The sequence below is a fragment of the Chiloscyllium punctatum genome, chromosome 49 (assembly GCF_047496795.1).
Source record: "Chiloscyllium punctatum isolate Juve2018m chromosome 49, sChiPun1.3, whole genome shotgun sequence".
Taxonomy (NCBI): Eukaryota; Metazoa; Chordata; class Chondrichthyes; order Orectolobiformes; family Hemiscylliidae; genus Chiloscyllium; species Chiloscyllium punctatum.
The window spans coordinates 13651963-13674710 of NC_092787.1; the positions used below are offsets into that span (position 1 = coordinate 13651963).

General features: G+C 52.9%; 1 protein-coding gene across 9 annotated transcripts in view; it reads right to left on the reverse strand.

The window, feature by feature from the left end:
* garnl3 (GTPase activating Rap/RanGAP domain like 3) overlaps window positions 1–22748 on the reverse strand; it is a 443924-nt gene that overhangs the window by 276611 nt on the left and 144565 nt on the right. Inside the window, exon 1 of one of the 9 annotated variants that reach the window (XM_072565742.1) lies at window positions 19012–19164. The exons of the other annotated variants lie outside the window; for them this stretch is intronic. Coding sequence (XP_072421843.1) covers window positions 19012–19014 — 3 coding nt within the window. The 5' untranslated portion in view covers window positions 19015–19164. Of the gene's footprint in view, window positions 1–19011; window positions 19165–22748 lie in introns of those variants that run through there. 9 annotated transcript variants of the gene reach the window in all.

Here is a 22748-nt window from a genome sequence, read left to right on the forward strand (position 1 = left end):
CTCACCGTGGACAGGGCGACATGGGCGTGTTCACCGTGGACAGGGCGACATGGGCGTGTTCACTGTGGACAAGGCGACATGGGCGTGCTCACTGTGGACAAGGCGACATGAGCGTGTGCACTGTGGACAAGGCGACATGAGCGTGTGCACTGTGGACAAGGCGACATGAGCGTGTGCACTGTGGACAAGGCGACATGAGCGTGTTCACCGTGGACAAGGCGACATGGGCGTGCTAACCGTGGACAGGGCGACATGAGCGTGCTCACTGTGGACAAGGCGACATGAGCGTGTTCACTGTGGACAAGGCGACATGGGCGTGTTCACTGTGGACAGGGCGACATGGGCGTATTCACCGTGGACAAGGCGACATGGGCGTGTTCACTGTGGACAAGGCGACATGGGCGTGTTCACTGTGGACAGGGCGACATGGGCGTGTTCACCGTGAACAAGGCGACATGGGCGTGTTCACTGTGGACAGGGTGACATGGGTGTGTTCACTGTGGACAAGGTGACATGGGCGTGCTCACTGTGGACAAGGCGACATGAGCGTGTTCACTGTGGGCAAGGCGACATGGGCGTGTTCACTGTGGACAAGGCGACATGAGCGTGCTGACCGTGGACAAGGCGACATGGGCGTGCTCACTGTGGACAAGGCGACATGAGCGTGCTCACCGTGGACAAGGCGACATGGGCGTGTTCACTGTGGACAAGGCGACATGGGCGTGCTCACCGTGGACAAGGCGACATGGGCGTGTTCACCGTGGACAAGGCGACATGAGCGTGCTCACCGTGGACAGGGCGACATGGGCGTGTTCACCGTGGACAGGGCGACATGGGCGTGTTGACTGTGGACAAGGCGACATGGGCGTGCTCACTGTGGACAAGGCGACATGAGCGTGTGCACTGTGGACAAGGCGACATGAGCGTGTTCACCGTGGACAAGGCGACATGGGCGTGCTAACCGTGGACAGGGCGACATGAGCGTGCTCACTGTGGACAAGGCGACATGAGCGTGTTCACCGTGGACAAGGCGACATGGGCGTGTTCACCGTGGACAAGGCGACATGGGCGTGTTCACCGTGGACAAGGCGACATGGGCGTGTTCACTGTGGACAAGGCGACATGGGCGTGTTCACTGTGGACAGGGCGACATGGGCGTGTTCACCGTGAACAAGGCGACATGGGCGTGTTCACCGTGGACAAGGCGACATGAGCGTGCTCACCGTGGACAGGGCGACATGGGCGTGTTCACCGTGGACAGGGCGACATGGGCGTGTTCACTGTGGACAAGGCGACATGGGCGTGCTCACTGTGGACAAGGCGACATGAGCGTGTGCACTGTGGACAAGGCGACATGAGCGTGTTCACCGTGGACAAGGCGACATGGGCGTGCTAACCGTGGACAGGGCGACATGAGCGTGCTCACTGTGGACAAGGCGACATGAGCGTGTTCACTGTGGACAAGGCGACATGGGCGTGTTCACCGTGGACAAGGCGACATGGGCGTGTTCACCGTGGACAAGGCGACATGGGCGTGTTCACTGTGGACAAGGCGACATGGGCGTGTTCACTGTGGACAAGGCGACATGGGCGTGTTCACTGTGGACAGGGCGACATGGGCGTGTTCACCGTGAACAAGGCGACATGGGCGTGTTCACTGTGGACAGGGTGACATGGGTGTGTTCACTGTGGACAAGGTGACATGGGCGTGCTCACTGTGGACAAGGCGACATGAGCGTGTTCACTGTGGGCAAGGCGACATGGGCGTGTTCACTGTGGACAAGGCGACATGAGCGTGCTCACCGTGGACAAGGCGACATGGGCGTGCTCACCGTGGACAAGGCGACATGAGCGTGCTCACCGTGGACAAGGCGACATGGGCGTGTTCACTGTGGACAAGGCGACATGGGCGTGCTCACCGTGGACAAGGCGACATGGGCGTGTTCCCCGTGGACAGGGCGACATGGGCGTGTTCACCGTGGACAAGGCGACATGAGCGTGTTCACCGTGGACAAGGCGACATGGGCGTGATCACTGTGGACAGGGTGACATGGGCGTGCTGACCGTGGACAAGGCGACATGGGCGTGCTCACTGTGGACAAGGCGACATGAGCGTGCTCACCGTGGACAAGGCGACATGGGCGTGTTCACTGTGGACAAGGCGACATGGGCGTGCTCACCGTGGACAAGGCGACATGGGCGTGTTCACCGTGGACAAGGCGACATGAGCGTGCTCACCGTGGACAGGGCGACATGGGCGTGTTCACCGTGGACAGGGCGACATGGGCGTGTTCACTGTGGACAAGGCGACATGGGCGTGCTCACTGTGGACAAGGCGACATGAGCGTGTGCACTGTGGACAAGGCGACATGAGCGTGTTCACCGTGGACAAGGCGACATGGGCGTGCTAACCGTGGACAGGGCGACATGAGCGTGCTCACTGTGGACAGGGCGACATGAGCGTGCTCACTGTGGACAAGGCGACATGAGCGTGTTCACTGTGGACAAGGCGACATGGGCGTGTTCACTGTGGACAGGGCGACATGGGCGTATTCACCGTGGACAAGGCGACATGGGCGTGTTCACTGTGGACAAAGCGACATGGGCGTGTTCACTGTGGACAAGGCGACATGGGCGTGTTCACTGTGGACAGGGCGACATGGGCGTGTTCACCGTGAACAAGGCGACATGGGCGTGTTCACTGTGGACAGGGTGACATGGGTGTGTTCACTGTGGACAAGGTGACATGGGCGTGCTCACTGTGGACAAGGCGACATGAGCGTGTTCACTGTGGACAAGGCGACATGGGCGTGTTCCCCGTGGACAGGGCGACATGGGCGTGTTCACCGTGGACAAGGCGACATGAGCGTGTTCACCGTGGACAAGGCGACATGGGCGTGATCACTGTGGACAGGGTGACATGGGCGTGTTCACTGTGGACAAGGCGACATGGGCGTGTTCACCGTGGACAAGGCGACATGAGCATGCTCACCGTGAACAGGGCGACATGAGCGTGTTCACCGTGGACAAGGCGACATGGGCGTGCTCACCGTGGACAAGGCGACATGGGCGTGATCACTGTGGACAGGGTGACATGGGCGTGGTCACTGTGGACAAGGCGACATGAGCGAGTTCACTGTGGACAGGGCGATATGGGCGTGCTCACCGTTGACAAGGCGACATGAGCGTGTTCACTGTGGACAGGGCGACATGGGCGTGCTCACCGTTGACAAGGCGACATGAGCGTGTTCACTGTGGATAGGGCGACATGAGTGTGCTCACCGTGGACAGGGCGACATGGGTGTGTTCACTGTGGACAGGGCGACATGGGCGTGTTCACTGTGGACAAGGCGACATGGGCGTGCTCACCGTGAACAGGGCGACATGGGTGTGTTCACTGTGGACAAGGCGACATGGGCGTGTTCACTGTGGACAAGGCGACATGGGTGTGCTCACTGTGGACAAGGCGACATGGGCGTGATCACTGTGGACAAGGCGACATGGGCGTGTTCACTGTGGACAAGGCGACATGGGTGTGCTCACTGTGGACAAGGCGACATGAGCGTGTTCACTGTGGACAAGGCGACGTGAGCGCGTTCACTGTGGACAAGGCGACATGAGCGTGTTCACCGTGGACAAGGCGACATGGGCGTGTTCACCGTTGACAAGGTGACATGAGCGTGTTCACTGTGGACAGGGCGACATGGGCGTGTTCACTGTGGACAAGGCGACATGGGCGTGCTCACTGTGGACAAGGCGACATGAGCGCGTTCACTGTGGACAAGGCGACATGAGCGTGTTCACTGTGGACAAGGCGACATGAGCGCGTTCCCTGTGGATGAGGCGACATGGGCGTGTTCACTGTGGACGAGGCGACATGAGCGTGCTCACAGTGGACAAGGCGACATGAGCGTGTTCACTGTGGACAAGGCGACATGAGCGTGCTCACTGTGGACAAGGCGACATGAGCGCGTTCACTGTGGATGAGGCGACATGGGCGTGTTCACTGTGGACGAGGCGACATGAGCGTGCTCACTGTGGACAAGGCGACATGGGCGTGTTCACCGTGGACAAGGCGACATGGGCGTGCTCACCGTGGACAGGGCGACATGAGCGTCACTGTGGACAAAACGACATGAGCGTGCTCACCGTGGACAAGGCAACATGAGCGTGTTCACCGTGGACAAGGCGACATGAGCGTGTGCACCGTGGACAAGGCGACATGAGCGTGTTCACCGTGGACAGGGCGACATGAGCGTGTTCACCGTGGACAGGGCGACATGAGCGTGCTCACTGTGGACAGGGCGACATGGGCGTGCTCACTGTGGACAAGGCGACATGAGCGTGTTCACCGTGGACAAGGCGACATGAGCGTGCTCACCGTGGACAAGGCGACATGGGCGTGTTCACCGTGGACAGGGCGACATGGGCGTGTTCACTGTGAACAGGGCGACATGGGCGTGTTCACTGTGGACAAGGCGACATGGGCGTGCTCACCGTGGACAAGGCGACATGAGCGTGTGCACTGTGGACAAGGCGACATGAGCGTGTTCACCGTGGACAAGGCGACATGAGCGTGCTCACTGTGGACAAGGCGACATGAGCCTGCTCACCGTGGACAAGGCGACATGAGCGTGTTCACCGTGGACAAGGCGACATGAGCGTGTTCACCGTGGACAAGGCGACATGGGCGTGCTCACTGTGGACAAGGCGACATGGGCGTGTTCACCGTGGACAGGGCGACATGGGCGTGTTCACTGTGGACAAGGCGACATGGGCGTGCTCACTGTGGACAAGGCGACATGAGCGTGTGCACCGTGGACAAGGCGACATGAGCGTGTTCACCGTGGACAAGGCGACATGGGCGTGTTCACTGTGGACAAGGCGACATGGGCGTGTTCACTGTGGACAAGGCGACATGAGCCTGCTCACCGTGGACAAGGCGACATGAGCGTGTTCACCGTGGACAGGGCGACATGGGCGTGCTCACTGTGGACAAGGCGACATGGGCGTGCTCACCGTGGACAAGGCGACATGAGCGTGTTCACCGTGGACAAGGCGACATGGGCGTGTTCACTGTGGACAAGGCGACATGGGCGTGCTCACTGTGGACAAGGCGACATGAGCGTGTGCACCGTGGACAAGGCGACATGAGCGTGTTCACCGTGGACAAGGCGACATGGGCGTGTTCACTGTGGACAAGGCGACATGAGCCTGCTCACCGTGGACAAGGCGACATGAGCGTGTTCACCGTGGACAGGGCGACATGGGCGTGCTCACTGTGGACAAGGCGACATGGGCGTGCTCACCGTGGACAAGGCGACATGAGCGTGTTCACCGTGGACAGGGCGACATGGGCGTGCTCACTGTGGACAAGGCGACATGGGCGTGTGCACTGTGGACAAGGCGACATGAGCGTGTTCACCGTGGACAAGGCGACATGAGCGTGTTCACTGTGGACAACGCGACATGAGCGTGTGCACTGTGGACAAGGCGACATGAGCGTGTTCACCGTGGACAAGGCGACATGGGCGTGTTCACCGTGGACAAGGCGACATGGGCGTGTTCACCGTGGACAGGGCGACATGGGCGTGCTCACTGTGGACAAGGCGACATGGGCGTGTTCACCGTGGACAGGGCGACATGGGCGTGTTCACTGTGGACAAGGCGACATGGGCGTGCTCACTGTGGACAAGGCGACATGAGCGTGTGCACTGTGGACAAGGCGACATGAGCGTGCTCACCATGGACAGGGCGACATGAGCGTGTTCACTGTGGACAAGGCGACATGGGCGTGTTCACTGTGGACAGGGTGACATGGGTGTGTTCACTGTGGAGAGGGCGACATGGGAGTGCTCACTGTGGGCAAGGTCACATGAGCGTGTTCACTGTGGACAAGGTGACATGGGTGTGCTCACTGTGGGCAAGGTGACATGAGCGTGTTCACTGTGGACAAGGTGACATGGGTGTGCTCACTGTGGGCAAGGTGACATGAGCGTGTTCACTGTGGACAAGGTGACATGGGTGTGCTCACTGTGGGCAAGGTGACATGAGCGTGTTCACTGTGGACAAGGTGACATGAGCGTGTTCACTGTGGACAAGGCGACATGGGCGTGTTCACCGTGGACAAGGCGACATGAGCGTGTTCACCGTGGACAGGGCGACATGGGCGTGCTCACTGTGGACAAGGCGACATGGGCGTGTTCACCGTGGACAGGGCGACATGGGCGTGTTCACTGTGGACAAGGCGACATGGGCGTGCTCACTGTGGACAAGGCGACATGAGCGTGTGCACTGTGGACAAGGCGACATGAGCGTGCTCACCATGGATAGGGCGACATGAGCGTGTTCACTGTGGACAGGGTGACATGGGTGTGTTCACTGTGGACAGGGTGACATGGGTGTGTTCACTGTGGAGAGGGCGACATGGGAGTGCTCACTGTGGGCAAGGTCACATGAGCGTGTTCACTGTGGACAAGGTGACATGGGTGTGCTCACTGTGGGCAAGGTGACATGTGCGTGTTCACTGTGGACAAGGTGACATGGGTGTGCTCACTGTGGGCAAGGTGACATGAGCGTGTTCACTGTGGACAAGATGACATGGGTGTGCTCACTGTGGGCAAGGTGACATGAGCGTGTTCACTGTGGACAAGGTGACATGAGCGTGTTCACTGTGGGCAAGGCGACATGGGCGTGTTCACTGTGGACAAGGCGACATGAGCGTGTTCACCGTGGACAGGGTGACATGGGCGTGTTCACTGTGGAATAGGCGACATGGGCCTGTTCACTGTGGACAAGGCGACATGAGTGAGTTCACCGTGGGCAAGGCGACATGGGTGTGTTCACTGTGGACAAAGCGACATGAGCGTGTTCACTGTGGACAAGGTGACATGAGCGTGTTCACTGTGGGCAAGGCGACACAGGCGTGTTCACTGTGGACAAGGCGACATGGGCGTGTTCACTGTGGGCAAGGTGACATGAGTGTGTTCACCGCGGGCAAGGCGACATGGTCGTGCTCACTGTGGACAAGGTGACATGGGTGTGCTCACTGTGGGCAATGTGACATGAGCGTGTTCACTGTGGACAAGGTGACATGGGTGTGCTCACTGTGGGCAAGGTGACATGAGCGTGTTCACTGTGGACAAGGTGACATGGGTGTGCTCACTGTGGGCAAGGTGACATGAGCGTGTTCACTGTGGACAAGGCGACATGAGCGTGTTCACTGTGGGCAAGGCGACATGGGCGTGTTCACTGTGGACAAGGCGACATGAGGGAGTTCACCGTGGGGAAGGCGACATGGGCGTGTTCACTGTGGACAAGGCGACATGAGCGTGTTCACCGTGGACAGGGCGACATGGGCGTGTTCACTGTGGACAGGGCGACATGGGCTTGTTCACTGTGGACAAGGCGACATGGGCGTGCTCACCGTGGACAAGGCGACATGGGCGTGTTCACTGTGGACAAGGCGACATGGGCGTGCTCACTGTGGACAAGGCGACATGAGCGTGTGCACTGTGGACAAGGCGACATGAGCGTGTTCACCGTGGACAAGGCGACATGGGCGTGCTCACCGTGGACAAGGCGACATGAGCGTGCTCACTGTGGACAAGGCGACATGAGCGTGCTCACCGTGGACAAGGCGACATGAGCGTGTTCACCGTGGACAGGGCGACATGGGCGTGCTCACCGTGGACAAGGCGACATGAGCGTGCTCACCGTGGACAAGGCGACATGAGCGTGTTCACCGTGGACAGGGCGACATGGGCGTGTTCACCGTGGACAGGGCGACATGGGCGTGTTCACTGTGGACAAGGCGACATGGGCGTGCTCACTGTGGACAAGGCGACATGAGCGTGCTCACTGTGGACAGGGCGACATGGGCGTGCTCACCGTGGACAAGGCGACATGAGCGTGTTCACCGTGGACAAGGTGACATAGGCGTGCTCACCGTGGACAAGGCGACATGAGCGTGTTCACTGTGGACAGGGCGACATGGGCGTGCTCACCGTGGACAGGGCGAGATGAGCGTGCTCACCGTGGACAAGGCGACATGGGCGTGCTCACCGTGGACAAGGCGACATGGGCGTGTTCACCGTGGACAGGGCGACATGGGCGTGCTCACTGTGGACAAGGCGACATGGGCGTGTTCACTGTGGACAAGGTGACATGAGCGTGTTCACCGTGGACAGGGCGACATGGGCGTGTTCACTGTGGACAGGGCGACATGGGCGTGCTCACTGTGGACAAGGCGACATGGGCGTGTTCACTGTGGACAAGGTGACATGAGCGTGCTCACTGTGGACAAGGCGACATGGGCGTGTTCACCGTGGACAAGGCGACATGGGCGTGCTCACTGTGGACAGGGCGACATGAGCGTGTTCACTGTGGACAGGGCGACATGAGCGTGTTCACCGTGGACAAGGCGACATGGGCGTGCTCACTGTGGACAAGGCGACATGTGCGTGTTCACTGTGGACAGGGCGACATGAGCGTGTTCACTGTGGAGAAGGCGACATGGGCGTGCTCACTGTGGACAAGGCGACATGAGCGCGTTCACTGTGGACAAGGCGACATGAGCGTGTTCACTGTGGACAAGGCGACATGGGCGTGCTCACCGTGGACAAGGCGACATGAGCGTGCTCACCGTGGACTGGGCGACATGGGCGTGTTCACTGTGGACAGGGCGACATGGGCGTGTTTACTGTGGACAGGGCGACATGAGCGTGCTCACCGTGGACAAGGCGACATGAGCGTGTTCACTGTGGACAAGGCGACATGGGCGTGCTCACCGTGGACAGGGCGACATGGGCGTGCTCACCGTGGACAAAGCGACATTGGCGTGCTCACCGTGGACAAGGCGACATGAGCGTGTTCACTGTGGACAGGGTGAAATGAGCGTGCTCACTGTGGACAGGGCGACATGAGCGTGATCACCGTGGACAAGGCGACATGAGCGTGCTCACCGTGGACAAGGCGACATGGGCGTGCTCACTGTGGACAGGGCGACATGAGCGTGCTCACTGTGGACAAGGCGACATGGGCGTGTTCACCGTGGACAAGGCGACATGGGCGTGCTCACCGTGGACAGGGCGACATCAGCGTGTTCACTGTGGACAAGGCGACATGAGCGTGCTCACCGTGGACAAGGCGACATGGGCGTGCTCACTGTGGACAGTGCGACATGAGCGTGCTCACTGTGGACAAGGCGACATGGGCGTGTTCACCGTTGACAAGGCGACATGGGCGTGCTCACTGTGGACAAGGCGACATGGGCGTGTTCACCGTGGACAAGGCGACATGGGCGTGCTCACCGTGGACAGGGCGACATCAGCGTGTTCACTGTGGACAAGGCGACATGAGCGTGCTCACTGTGGACAAGGCGACATGGGCGTGTTCACCGTTGACAAGGCGACATGGGCCTGCTCACCGTGGACAGGGCGACATGAGCGTCACTGTGGACAAGGCGACATGAGCGTGCTCACCGTGGACAAGGCGACATGAGCGTGTTCACCGTGGACAAGGCGACATGAGCGTGTTCACTGTGGACAGGGCGACATGAGCGTGCTCACTGTGGACAGGGCGACATGAGCGTGCTCACCGTGGACAAGGCGACATGGGCGTGCTCACCGTGGACAAGGCGACATGAGCGTGCTCACCGTGGACAAGGCGACATGGGCGTGCTCACCGTGGACAAGGCGACATGAGCGTGTTCACCGTGGACAGGGCGACATGGGCGTGTTCACTGTGGACAAGGCGACATGAGCGTGTTCACCGTGGACAAGGCGACATGAGCGTGTTCACTGTGGACAAGGCGACATGGGCGTGCTCACTGTGGACAGGGCGACATGAGCGTGCTCACCGTGGACAAGGCGACATGGGCGTGCTCACCGTGGACAAGGCGACATGGGCGTGTTCACCGTGGACAGGGCGACATGGGCGTGTTCACTGTGGACAGGGCGACATGGGCGTGTTCACTGTGGACAGGGCGACATGGGCGTGTTCACTGTGGACAAGGCGACATGGGCGTGCTCACCGTGGACAAGGCGACATGGGCGTGTTCACTGTGGACAAGGCGACATGGGCGTGCTCACCGTGGACAAGGCGACATGAGCGTGTGCACTGTGGACAAGGCGACATGAGCGTGCTCACCGTGGACAAGGCGACATGGGCATGTTCACTGTGGACAAGGCGACATGGGCGTGCTCACTGTGGACAACGCGACATGGGCGTGTTCACTGTGGACAAGGCGACATGAGCGTGCTCACTGTGGACAACGCGACATGGGTGTGTTCACCGTGGACAAGGCGACATGAGCGTGCTCACCGTGGACAAGGCGACATGGGCGTGTTCACTGTGGACAAGGCGACATGGGCGTGCTCACTGTGGACAACGCGACATGGGCGTGTTCACTGTGGACAAGGCGACATGAGCGTCACTGTGGACAAGGCGACATGAGCGTGTTCACTGTGGACAAGGCGACATGGGCGTGCTCACTGTGGACAACGCGACATGGGCGTGTTCACTGTGGACAAGGCGACATGAGCGTCACTGTGGACAAGGCGACATGAGCCTGCTCACCGTGGACAAGGCGACATGAGCGTGTTCACCGTGGACAAGGCGACATGAGCGTGTTCACTGTGGACAAGGCGACATGGGCGTGCTCACTGTGGACAACGCGACATGGGCGTGTTCACCGTGGACAGGGCGACATGGGCGTGTTCACTGTGGACAAGGCGACATGGGCGTGCTCACTGTGGACAAGGCGACATGAGCCTGCTCACTGTGGACAAGGCGACATGAGCGTGTGCACCGTGGACAAGGCGACATGAGCGTGTTCACCGTGGACAAGGCGACATGGGCGTGTTCACTGTGGACAAGGCGACATGAGCCTGCTCACCGTGGACAAGGCGACATGAACGTGTTCACCGTGGACAGGGCGACATGGGCGTGCTCACTGTGGAGAGGGCGACATGGGCGTGTTCACTGTGGACAAGGCGACATGAGCGTCACTGTGGACAAGGCGACATGAGCGTGTTCACTGTGGACAAGGCGACATGGGCGTGCTCACTGTGGACAACGCGACATGGGCGTGTTCACTGTGGACAAGGCGACATGAGCGTGTGCACTGTGGACAAGGCGACATGAGCGTGTTCACCGTGGACAAGGCGACATGAGCGTGTTCACTGTGGACAAGGCGACATGGGCGTGCTCACTGTGGACAACGCGACATGGGCGTGCTCACTGTGGACAAGGCGACATGGGCGTGCTCACTGTGGACAACGCGACATGGGTGTGTTCACCGTGGACAAGGCGACATGAGCGTGCTCACCGTGGACAAGGCGACATGGGCGTGTTCACTGTGGACAAGGCGACATGGGCGTGCTCACTGTGGACAACGCGACATGGGCGTGTTCACTGTGGACAAGGCGACATGAGCGTCACTGTGGACAAGGCGACATGAGCGTGTTCACTGTGGACAAGGCGACATGGGCGTGCTCACTGTGGACAACGCGACATGGGCGTGTTCACTGTGGACAAGGCGACATGAGCGTCACTGTGGACAAGGCGACATGAGCCTGCTCACCGTGGACAAGGCGACATGAGCGTGTTCACCGTGGACAAGGCGACATGAGCGTGTTCACTGTGGACAAGGCGACATGGGCGTGCTCACTGTGGACAACGCGACATGGGCGTGTTCACCGTGGACAGGGCGACATGGGCGTGTTCACTGTGGACAAGGCGACATGGGCGTGCTCACTGTGGACAAGGCGACATGAGCCTGCTCACTGTGGACAAGGCGACATGAGCGTGTGCACCGTGGACAAGGCGACATGAGCGTGTTCACCGTGGACAAGGCGACATGGGCGTGTTCACTGTGGACAAGGCGACATGAGCCTGCTCACCGTGGACAAGGCGACATGAGCGTGTTCACCGTGGACAGGGCGACATGGGCGTGCTCACTGTGGAGAGGGCGACATGAGCGTGCTCACCGTGGACAAGGCGACATGGGCGTGTTCACTGTGGACAGGGCGACATGGGCGTGTTCACTGTGGACAAGGCGACATGGGCGTGCTCACCGTGGACAAGGCGACATGGGCGTGTTCACCGTGGACAGGGCGACATGGGCGTGATCACTGTGGACAAGGCGACATGGGAGTGCTCACTGTGGACAAGGCGACATGGGCGTGTTCACTGTGGGCAAGGCGACATGGGTGTGTTCACTGTGGACAAGGCGACATGAGCGTGCTCACTGTGGGCAAGGCGACATGGGTGTGTTCACTGTGGACAAGGCGACATGAGCGTGTTCACTGTGGGAAAGGCGACATGGGTGTGTTCACTGTGGACAAGGCGACATGAGCGTGTTCACTGTGGACAAGGCGACATGGGCGTGCTCACCGTGGACAGGGCGACATGGGCGTGTTCACTGTGGACAGGGCGACATGGGCGTGTTCACTGTGGACAAGGCGACATGAGCGTGTTCACCGTGGACAAGGTGACATGAGCGTGTTCACTGTGGGCAAGGCGACATGGGCGTGTTCACTGTGGACAAGGCGACATGGGCGTGTTCACTGTGGACAAGGCGACATGAGCGTGTTCACTGTGGGCAAGGCGACATGGGTGTGTTCACTGTGGACAAGGCGACATGAGCGTGTTCACCGTGGACAAGGCGACATGGGCGTGCTCACTGTGGACAAGGCGACATGGGCGTGCTCACTGTGGACAAGGCGACATGGGCGTGTTCACTGTGGACAAGGCGACATGAGTGTGTTCACTGTGGGCAAGGCGACATGGGCGTGTTCACTGTGGACAAGGCGACATGAGCGTGTTCACTGTGGGCAAGGCGACATGGGTGTGTTCACTGTGGACAAGGCGACATGAGCGTGCTCACTGTGGGCAAGGCGACATGGGTGTGTTCACTGTGGACAAGGCGACATGAGCGTGCTCACTGTGGACAAGGCGACATGGGCGTGCTCACCGTGGACAGGGCGACATGGGCGTGTTCACTGTGGACAAGGCGACATGGGCGTGCTCACCGTGGACAAGGCGACATGAGTGAGTTCACTGTGGACAAGGCGACATGGGCGTGCTCACCGTGGACAGGGCGACATGGGCGTGTTCACTGTGGACAAGGCGACATGGGCGTGCTCACCGTGGACAAGGCGACATGAGTGAGTTCACCGTGGACAAGGCGACATGGGCGTGCTCACCGTGGACAAGGCGACATGGGCGTGTTCACTGTGGACAAGGCGACATGGGCGTGCTCACTGTGGACAAGGCGACATGGGCGTGTTCACTGTGGACAAGGCGACATGGGCGTGCTCACCGTGGACAGGGCGACATGGGCGTGTTCACTGTGGACAGGGCGACATGGGCGTGTTCACTGTGGACAAGGCGACATGAGTGTGTTCACCGCGGGCAAGGCGACATGGGCGTGTTCACTGTGGACAAGGCGACATGAGCGTGTTCACTGTGGACAAGGTGACATGGGCGTGTTCACTGTGGGCAAGGCGACATGGGCGTGTTCACTGTGGACAAGGCGACATGGGCGTGTTCACTGTGGGCAAGGTGACATGGGCGTGTTCACTGTGGGCAAGGCGACATGGGCGTGTTCACTGTGGACAAGGCGACATGGGCGTGCTCACTGTGGACAAGGTGACATGAGTGAGTTCACCGTGGGCAAGGCGACATGAGTGTGCTCATGTGGGCAAGGTGATCTGAGCATGCTCACTGTGGGCAAGACAACGTGGGCATGCTCACTGTGGGCAAGGTGACATGGACGTGCTCACTGTGTACAAGGTGATGTGAGCATGCTCACAGTGGGCAAGGAGGTGTGAGCGGGTTCATTGTGGGCAGCACAAAGTGTCTGACTTCACCCTCACTACGGCACCAGCAATTTCAGTTTATCTTTCATTTCTTACTGAATTATGAAAGTTATTGGTCCCTTATTGCCTAGTCATAGGTGAACATTAAAATGAAAGGGAATCATTAACTATCTAAAAATCTAACTAAAACAAAATACCTTAACTATGCAAGTTAATGATGAACTCAGCAGGAAGCTGGGTACATTGTTATTTCGATTGCGTCTGAAGCCAGAGAGGTCACTGACGTCACGATAAGCTCTTTAGCAGTTGACAGCATTTGATAAGATAAATGTTGAGAAGATGTTTCCACTGCTGAAAATGTGTTGCTGGAAAAGCACAGCAGGGCTTTTTCCTGAAGAAGGGCTCATGCCCGAAACGTCGATTCTCCTGCTCCTTGGATGCTGCCTGACCTGCTGCGCTTTTCCAGCAACACATTTTCAGCTCTGATCTCCAGCATCTGCAGTCCTCACTTTCTCCTAGAAGATGTTTCCACTGGTGAGCAAACATGCCACTTGGAGATTGGGAGTCTGAGATGGGCACTGTACACCTGGCAGGGTTCACATTCACAACATAGAAGGAGCTACCACATTTAATAGTTCATGCATCACCATCGCATTGACCTTTCACTACAACTATCAGAACTTGCAGTTCAGATGACTTTTCACCAACAGCTTGCATTGGACAAGGGCCACAATCACAGCCTTTCAGACAGAGCTCCCGCTGGAATTCAGTCCTGCTCACCTGCCCAGTCAGGATGGCTGACAACAGCCAATGTGGCTCCTTGTTGGCCCTAGTTAGACTTCACCCCTCACACTGAACGTGTTTGCGCAAAGAAATAACTTAGTTATGAAGGAGTAGGTAATTAAAGAAGATTGTAACAGCCAGAATGTGGAAGAAGCACACGCTCTGCTGGGAACACAGCTCACATATGGGCTGGTATGTTTCCTGTCTTTCTGATCAAGTTTGCATCCTTGAAACATGAACCCGGTAGGCTGTGGTGTTAATGAGTACTTCTAGCATTGCAATCAATGTAACAGGGGTTCCCAACCACCAAGGCCAAGAAGGACAACCTCCTGAAAAGCTCTAAGAACCGAGTATAGCAAAACTTTAACCCATCATCAGGAACTGCACCTTCACCACTCACCCAGTTAGGAATCCCCCAACTTACAAAGTTATCGAGTTATACAGCACGGAAACAGACCCTTCAGTTCAACTCATCCACATTATTCCAAATTAAACTAGTCACACGTACCTACACTTGGCCCATATCCCTCCAAACGTTTCTTAAACATGCACTTTACCAAAAGTCTTTTAAATGTTGTAACTGCACCCGTATCCACCACTTCCTTTGGAAATTCATTCCACACATATGTTTTAAAATTGCCTCATCTCTTTTTAAATCTTTCTCCTCTCACCTTAAAAAAAATGCCCGCAGTCTTGAAATCCCTCACCCCACAGAAAAGATACCTATCATTTAATTTATCTATACCCCCCATTATTATAAAAATCTCTATACGGTCACCTCTCAACCTCCTATGTTCCAGTGAAAAAAGTCTTAGCCTATCCAGCCTCTCCTTATAATGCAAACCCTCCATTCCCAACAACATCCTGGTAAATTTCTTCTGAACCCTCTTCAGCTTAATAATGTCCGTCCTATAACAGAGAGACCAGAAATGGACAGAGTACTGCAGAAGAGGCCTCACCAATGTCCTGTACAACCGCAACATAATGTCCCAACTCCTATACTCAAAAGGTCTGAGCAGTGAAGGCAAGTCTGCTAAACACCTTAATCACCCTATCTATTTGTGATGCAAACTTCAAAGAATTATGTACCTGAACTCCTAGATATCTCTTTTCTATGACACTGCCCAACGCCCTTAATTGTATAAGTCTTGTCTTTATTTTACCAAAACGTAATACCTTGCATTTATCCAAATTAGCCTCCATCTGCCACTCTTCAGCCCACTGACCAAATTGATCAAGATCTCCTTGTAATCTTAGACGACCTTCTTCACTCTCCACTGTACCACCAACCTTGGTGTCATCCGCAAACTTACTAACCATGCTTTCTACACTCTCATCTAAATCATTTATATAAGTGAAGAACCAAAGTGGACCCAGAACCAAACTTTGTCACAGTCACAGGCCTCCAGTCCGAAAAACAACCCTCTACAACCACTCTCTGTCTCCTGATGTTAAGCCAATTTGGTTTCCAATTGGCAAGCTCACCCTGTGATCTAAAATGGTGATCTACTTCTAAAAGCTCTGGGCAGTCCTGGAAGATTTTGCTGATGGAGTATTAAGAGAGCAGCTGAGCAGCAATGTCATTCCTGGGGAACAGCTGCAAGGAGCCACTTGGTTATGAGGCCAAAACAGCTTTGAACCAGATGTGGCCAGGACAAGGTTTGTGTGATCGGGGCATTATTTGTGTGCGTAACATTCCATGCTAGACGAAGCAAACCTGAATCAGCATGTTCTGATTGCTACTTCATCCTGTTGCCCAAACCAAAGGACAAATGTAGGGACGTGCCAGGTCATATCTCTTTACACAGAGGGTACTAACTGCCAAGAAGGATCGTGGAGGCCAAAACATTGGAGTCATTTAAGAAACAGGCAACAGTGCAGGAGAAGATCAGGGAGTTCTCTGTTGGAGCTAATCTTTTCAAAATGTGGTGATAAAATATAGTCAGGAATAGGATTTTGCTTTTCATTTGTTTTCTGCACAGTAAATATTCTTTAAATTATAGTATGCAGCAGCAAATATTTAAATGCCAGGAGACAGAAACCCTAAGATACATGATTGTAACCCCCACAGTGCTTGAATTCACAAAGTTCACTGCTCCATAGTGAGGCCTGGCTCTGAGCCCTGGCTGTAAGACTGCCTTGGTGTTGAAAACGTTAGCTCCCCACTCTGACAGTTCACACACAAGGCATCATACAGAAACAAAAGACCGGCAATGAGATCAATGCTGTGTGCGTGAGAGAGAGCACAGAGTGACAGGAAAGTGAGCCAGCAACACAGTGCAGACTGGCAAAACATAAAGCCTTCTAATGGAGAGTCAGCACTCGGGCACCCCATCACATGGGCATCCCATCACACAGGCATCCCATCACACCAGCACCCCATCACACAGACATCCCATCACAAGGTTGCCATCTGAGGAGGAGAGACGAATGTGAACGTGTAGGTTTCCCAGTCCAGCAGGGTTTCCTGAGCTTCATGAGTCACTTACTGATAGTCTGATCTTGGGCATCTTGTAATCTCACAAGAAACATTACGATAGGATAAACTGGGCAGGGTCAGGAAGAATCACACATTGGGGAAAAATTATTAATCACAGCTTTTGTTAAGATTTGGTGAAATTTACAGATTCAACCTAAAGTGTGCCTTGAAGTCTGAGCTTTGGGAAAATCTCTCAATTCACAAAGTGAAACTCTCTCAACACACAATGCAGAGTTGGTCCTGATGTTTTTATTTCTAATCAGCTGACCAGCATGATCTTTAATGTCCCGAGTGATGTATGGTACACAGTGAAATGCAGCACATAATTGCATTTCTGCAAAAATTACAGCATAGTACAACAGCCGGTTCCTCTGACGTCGAGATTACATTGCCTGCCTTTTAACAGCATCAAACCAGATCCTTCAGATAAAGACGAGAAATAATGTCATTAGCGTAGGACAACGAGGGCAGGGATTTGAAAAATTAATTTATATTTCTATGTTGACAAAGGCAGACGTACAGCAAAACAAATCTTTGTGGAGAACATTTTTTAACAATTTTTATCAAGGCTGATAAAAAAACATCTCTTATGAAAACTGTACAATGCATGGATTGATTCCATACCCCATGCTTTCTCCAGATGCTTGCTGATATTTGGCAGCACATTATTTTAAGCCTCCATTCATCCACATGTACTGGCAATTAATTAAAAAAGAGAAAAGAGAACTCCAAAATATTGTAGTTAATAAACTGAAGATATTGGTTCCATTCCTGCACAGAATATCTATCATTTCTCAATACGAATGGTGCTCAGCATAATTTGTGGAGTAAAATTATTCATGTTTCTTCAGAATGTGATCAATATTTTCTTTTACTGTTGATTCACCTGTTGAGATTGTTATAGAATCACCGTGGAAACAGACTTGTCCAACTTGTCCTAGTCGACCAGACATCCCAATCTGACCTAGTCCCATTTGCCAGCACTTGGCTCATATCCCTCTAAACCCTTCCTATTCATGTACCCATCCAGATGCCTTTTAAACGTTATAATTTTACTCACCTCCAACACTTCCTCTAGCAGCTCATTCCATATACTCTGTGTAAAAAAAGTTACCCCTCAGGTTGTTTTTAAATCCTTCCTCACTCACCTAAAAGTTATGCCCCTCTAGGTTTGGACTCGTCCACTCTAGGAAAAAGACCTTGGCTGTTCACCTTATACGTGCCTCTCATGACTTTATAAACCTTTGTAAGGCCACCCCTCAGCCACCAACACTCCAGGGAAAATAGCCCAAGCCTATTCAACCCCTTCCCTCTGATCCTGGCAAATTCTTGTCAATCTTTACTGCAGCCTCTCAAGTTTAGCAACACCCATCCTGTAGAAGGGTGACTAGAATTGTACAGGCAGTTCTTTTCTCACATGATAGTTGCGCTCCTGTGCGACTCCGTGCTATACAAACATCGTGCAATACAAACAACATTTAAAGTATTGGTAATCTAATCGCATTACAGCCAACATACACTTTAAAAGTTTACAATTTAGAAACAGTGTTCCCCATTACAGCCAATTCAAGTTAATGAAAGACGCATTAGAGCAAAACTGCCTGTAGGCAGAATTCAAAAAAATGGCCTCACCGACGTCCTATACAGCCACAACATGACGTTCCAACTCCTATACTCAAAGTTCTGACAATGAAAGCAAGCGTGCCAAATGCCTTCTTCGCTACCCTATCTGCCTACAACTCCACTTTCATGGAACTATGCACCTACGTCCCTAGATCTCTTTGTTTGGCAACACTTCTCCTTCCCAGTTCACCAAGGCTTCTTAGATAGTACCTTCCAAACCCAAGACCATTGCCATTGAAAAGGACAAGGGCAGCAGCTACATGGGAACACCAGCACCTACAAGTTTCTCTTCAAGCTACTCACCATCCCGATTTAGAAATATATTATTGTTTGTTCAGTGTCACTGGGTCAAGATGCTGGAGCTTCCTCCCTCATGGCATTGTGGGTCTACGTGCATCAAAAATGGACAGGAGCAGTTCAAGAAGCCAGCTCACCACCGCCTTTACAAGGACAATGACGATTAGTCCATGAATGCTGGCTCAGCCAGCAGCGTCCACATTCCCTAAATGAATTAAACAAAAGGTCAGATCGCCGAATATAATTTAATGGTCGATCTTGTGTGAAGGTTAACCCTGGCTTTTCATCAAAAATCCAGATTGTTTGTAATCATCACCCACTCGCTGCTGAAGTGAAACATGCCCCACACAAACCCACTCAGTGGTAGAACCATAAACTAACAGCCTTTTGAAGACAGCTGTTCAACTCCTTACATCAGGATGTCATCACAGGCTCCCACCTCTAATTTGGCAGCTTAACATCAAGAAGAAATGGCAGACTTATGAAGATACTTTTTGGCACATTGTGCACTGGCTTTGGGAGAGTATTGTTGGGATAGTCTCCAGTATGGAAACTCTGTGATATCAATGTGATGGAAGGGGGTTGATTTTCCCTCAAAAATACTTCTCCTGTAAAAGTCAATGCCCTACTTTTTGATTCAACATTTATCTCTGAAACTCAGCGTTCGCTTGAGTATAAATAGTATGTTTCATAGACTATAGATTTTATAGATAAGTACATCTGAATATTTTTAATGTGTGTTTAGTACCCTTTAAATCACTGTGGCCTTTCATAAACATGAGAGTGGTACCTCTTTGAAAAGTTATGCTCACATCTATTTCATTGAAGTATGCACTTTGAGAGCTAACAGTTCACAGTGGGGTGCAGGTTACTGCATCATGTATATGAGCCTCACAATGTCCTTCAATTCCATACAACCAATTCAATTGTGGGCAGGTATTGTCAAAAAGTCTTTTACATATCTGTGCTAGTTTGACATGCTGATAGCGACTTCCTCAGAATACAAAAGTATTCAGGCAGTTTACTTCCACACACTGGGTACCTTGATGAAAACGATAATGATATTTTCTGTTCTTGTACATTTGCAAACCTTTCTATTTCTATGCAGCAGATTGTGAATGGCCAAGCAGAGGCAGTATATTGCAGGCTATTCATGGGATTACTTTATGGGACAATGGGCTGAAACAATGTTCTTCGACCTCAGGAATCTCATTTCAAATCCAATCCAGACTCCAGGCGTGGATAATTATTTGTTGATGGTTGTTGGTTCCCGTGTGGAATTAGTTGAGTAGTTGTCATTAGTGGTGCAGGGTCAGCGCACAGAAAGGTGATTAAAGAGTTGAACGTTCACTCAAGCAGACAAAACTGTTCAATGGCTCCTTCTGCCAAGTTGTACTGTCCTAAAAATGAACTTACATTCACAAGAGGCACACTATTTCTCTGGCAGACTGGGAATAATGAGGCTGTTTTTACAGCAAGCTCTTGCCAATCTTAAAGCTTCAAACTTCACTGTGGCACCAGAAACATGGCAATGTGAGTGAGCCCAGAGTGGCGAGTTGGGGGGAGCTCGACCAAGAAGAATTTGCTAAATTTAACAACAGTTTTTGTACCAGAACTGTTGTCTGAAAAGCACAGTTGTATGAGAACCTTCAGGTCAAATTACTCAGAGATCCACACAGGTACACTGCCTGTGCATCAGACTTGGAGTGTCCTCCCCATTCACCTTGCACCCCACTTGTCTAAGTAAGTACTTTTAGACAGGCCTACTGGAGAAGCACTGAAGGAATTTTACTAAATAGGGGAGTGCAGCTTACCAGGGCATTGATGAGCTTCCTGTGGCTGAGCCTGTCAGACCCACATGACCCACTAGAGTGTATCAGAGGCACTTGGACCCTCACATTCTACATGAAACACAGACACAACAGGTCAAACCTGGTAACCATTCAGTAATTTAATGAAGTAACCAAAGCTGGCAAGTAAATCAGCCACTAATGTTATCGTTTTAACAAATCAAACTTTAGCCAGAAATGAGAGGAAAACTAGTCAACATGCAGCACACCAGTAAAGGAATGTAAAAATGAGGCTCTTATCACTCTCTTCCAACATTAAATTTTGCTGTCACTTTTGACTGGTGAGGTTTTCTTGCCCAATTAATTTAACAAAGTTCTTATTTTTCTCCTGACTCTAGATTCTCTGAAGTTATTCAGACACAGAATCCCACTATTGAAACCAGGAAAAAAGGGACAGGGGCAGGTCATTCAGCCCCTCAAGTTGGTACTATCATTTAATTAGATCATAGCTGATCTGTATCACAGCTCCAGTAACACATTGTGCTTGATATCCCTGCAGCCCTTGCCAAACTAAACTTTGTCAATCTCGCTTTTGAGTATTTCAGTTGTTCCAGCATCCAAAGTGCCTCATGGCTGATGGATCCAAAATTTCACAACCCTTTTTGTGATAGATATGGTTCCTGATTTCACATTTAAATGGCCTTTTTCCTGGATTCCCCCACTACTGGAAACAATTTCATCCATACCTTCTCTTACAAATCCCTTAATGATTTTAACCATGAAATCACCCCTCGGGCTGTAAACTCAAGGGAATGAAAACCAAATTTATAAGATCTGTCCTATATTAAACCCTCATGCTGTTCTGGTAAATATATGATATATCAGTTCCAAGACCAATATATTTGTTCTGAGATTTTCACACTCATCACTGAATGCAATAAGCAAGGTCTGGCCAAGACGCTGCACAACAGAGCTCTTCTGAGTCTCCCTCATCTCTATATACCAATCAGCTTCAGATCGGGCCAATATTCCATTATCCATTTCTTTAATGTACCCATGCAATGGCTTCAAGGCATTTTTTGTACAGGGAAACCTATAGTTCTTTGCTCCTCCACAATAGCTTCTCACTGAGAAGGAAACATTCCATTTTGGATTCAACATTTTCCCGACTGTTACACAGATGTGAAAATTCACTAAACCCCAACTTTCAGTTATCATTAAAGAGAAAACGACAAAGCCTTACAAACACAAGAGTTACAGTGTGAGACAATGAACAAGTCGGCAGGTAAAAAGATTAACGGCACCTTTTAAGGTAACTAAACCAGCAAAGACTATCACAAATCCATCAATGGCCTTAAAAGGTATTGCAAGATAAAAGAACACTACTGGTAAGACACACATTATGATGTTAATATACCAGTCATGTTTCATAAGAGAAACCCTTACTCGGCTGAATGAAGGAATATCATGGTTTCCATGACCATGTATTATATTTAACTTTTTGTGAAAACGTTTCACTGCTTCAGTTACCTCTTTAACCTTTATACATGTATACAATATCTATAATATTTAAGCATGCAGGTACAGCAGGTGGAAAGAAGGCAAATGATACAGTGGCCTTCACTATGAGACGTTTCAAGTACAGTAGCAGGGATGTGTTGTTATACAGGGCTTTGGTGAGGCCACACCTGGAGTATTGTGTGCAGTTTTGATCTTTTCTGAGGAAGGATGCTCTTGCTTTCGAGGGGGTGCAGCGAGTGTTTACCAGGCTGAGTTCAGTGCTGGCAGGGCTGACACACGAGGAAACACTAAGTTAGGATTGTTTTTGCTGGAGTTCAGATGAGCGTGGGGGGGGGCGGTGGGATCTCATACAGACTTATAAAATCCGAACAGGGTAGAGACAGGGAGGATGTACCCGATGGTGGGTGCATTCAGAACCAGGGGTCATACTCT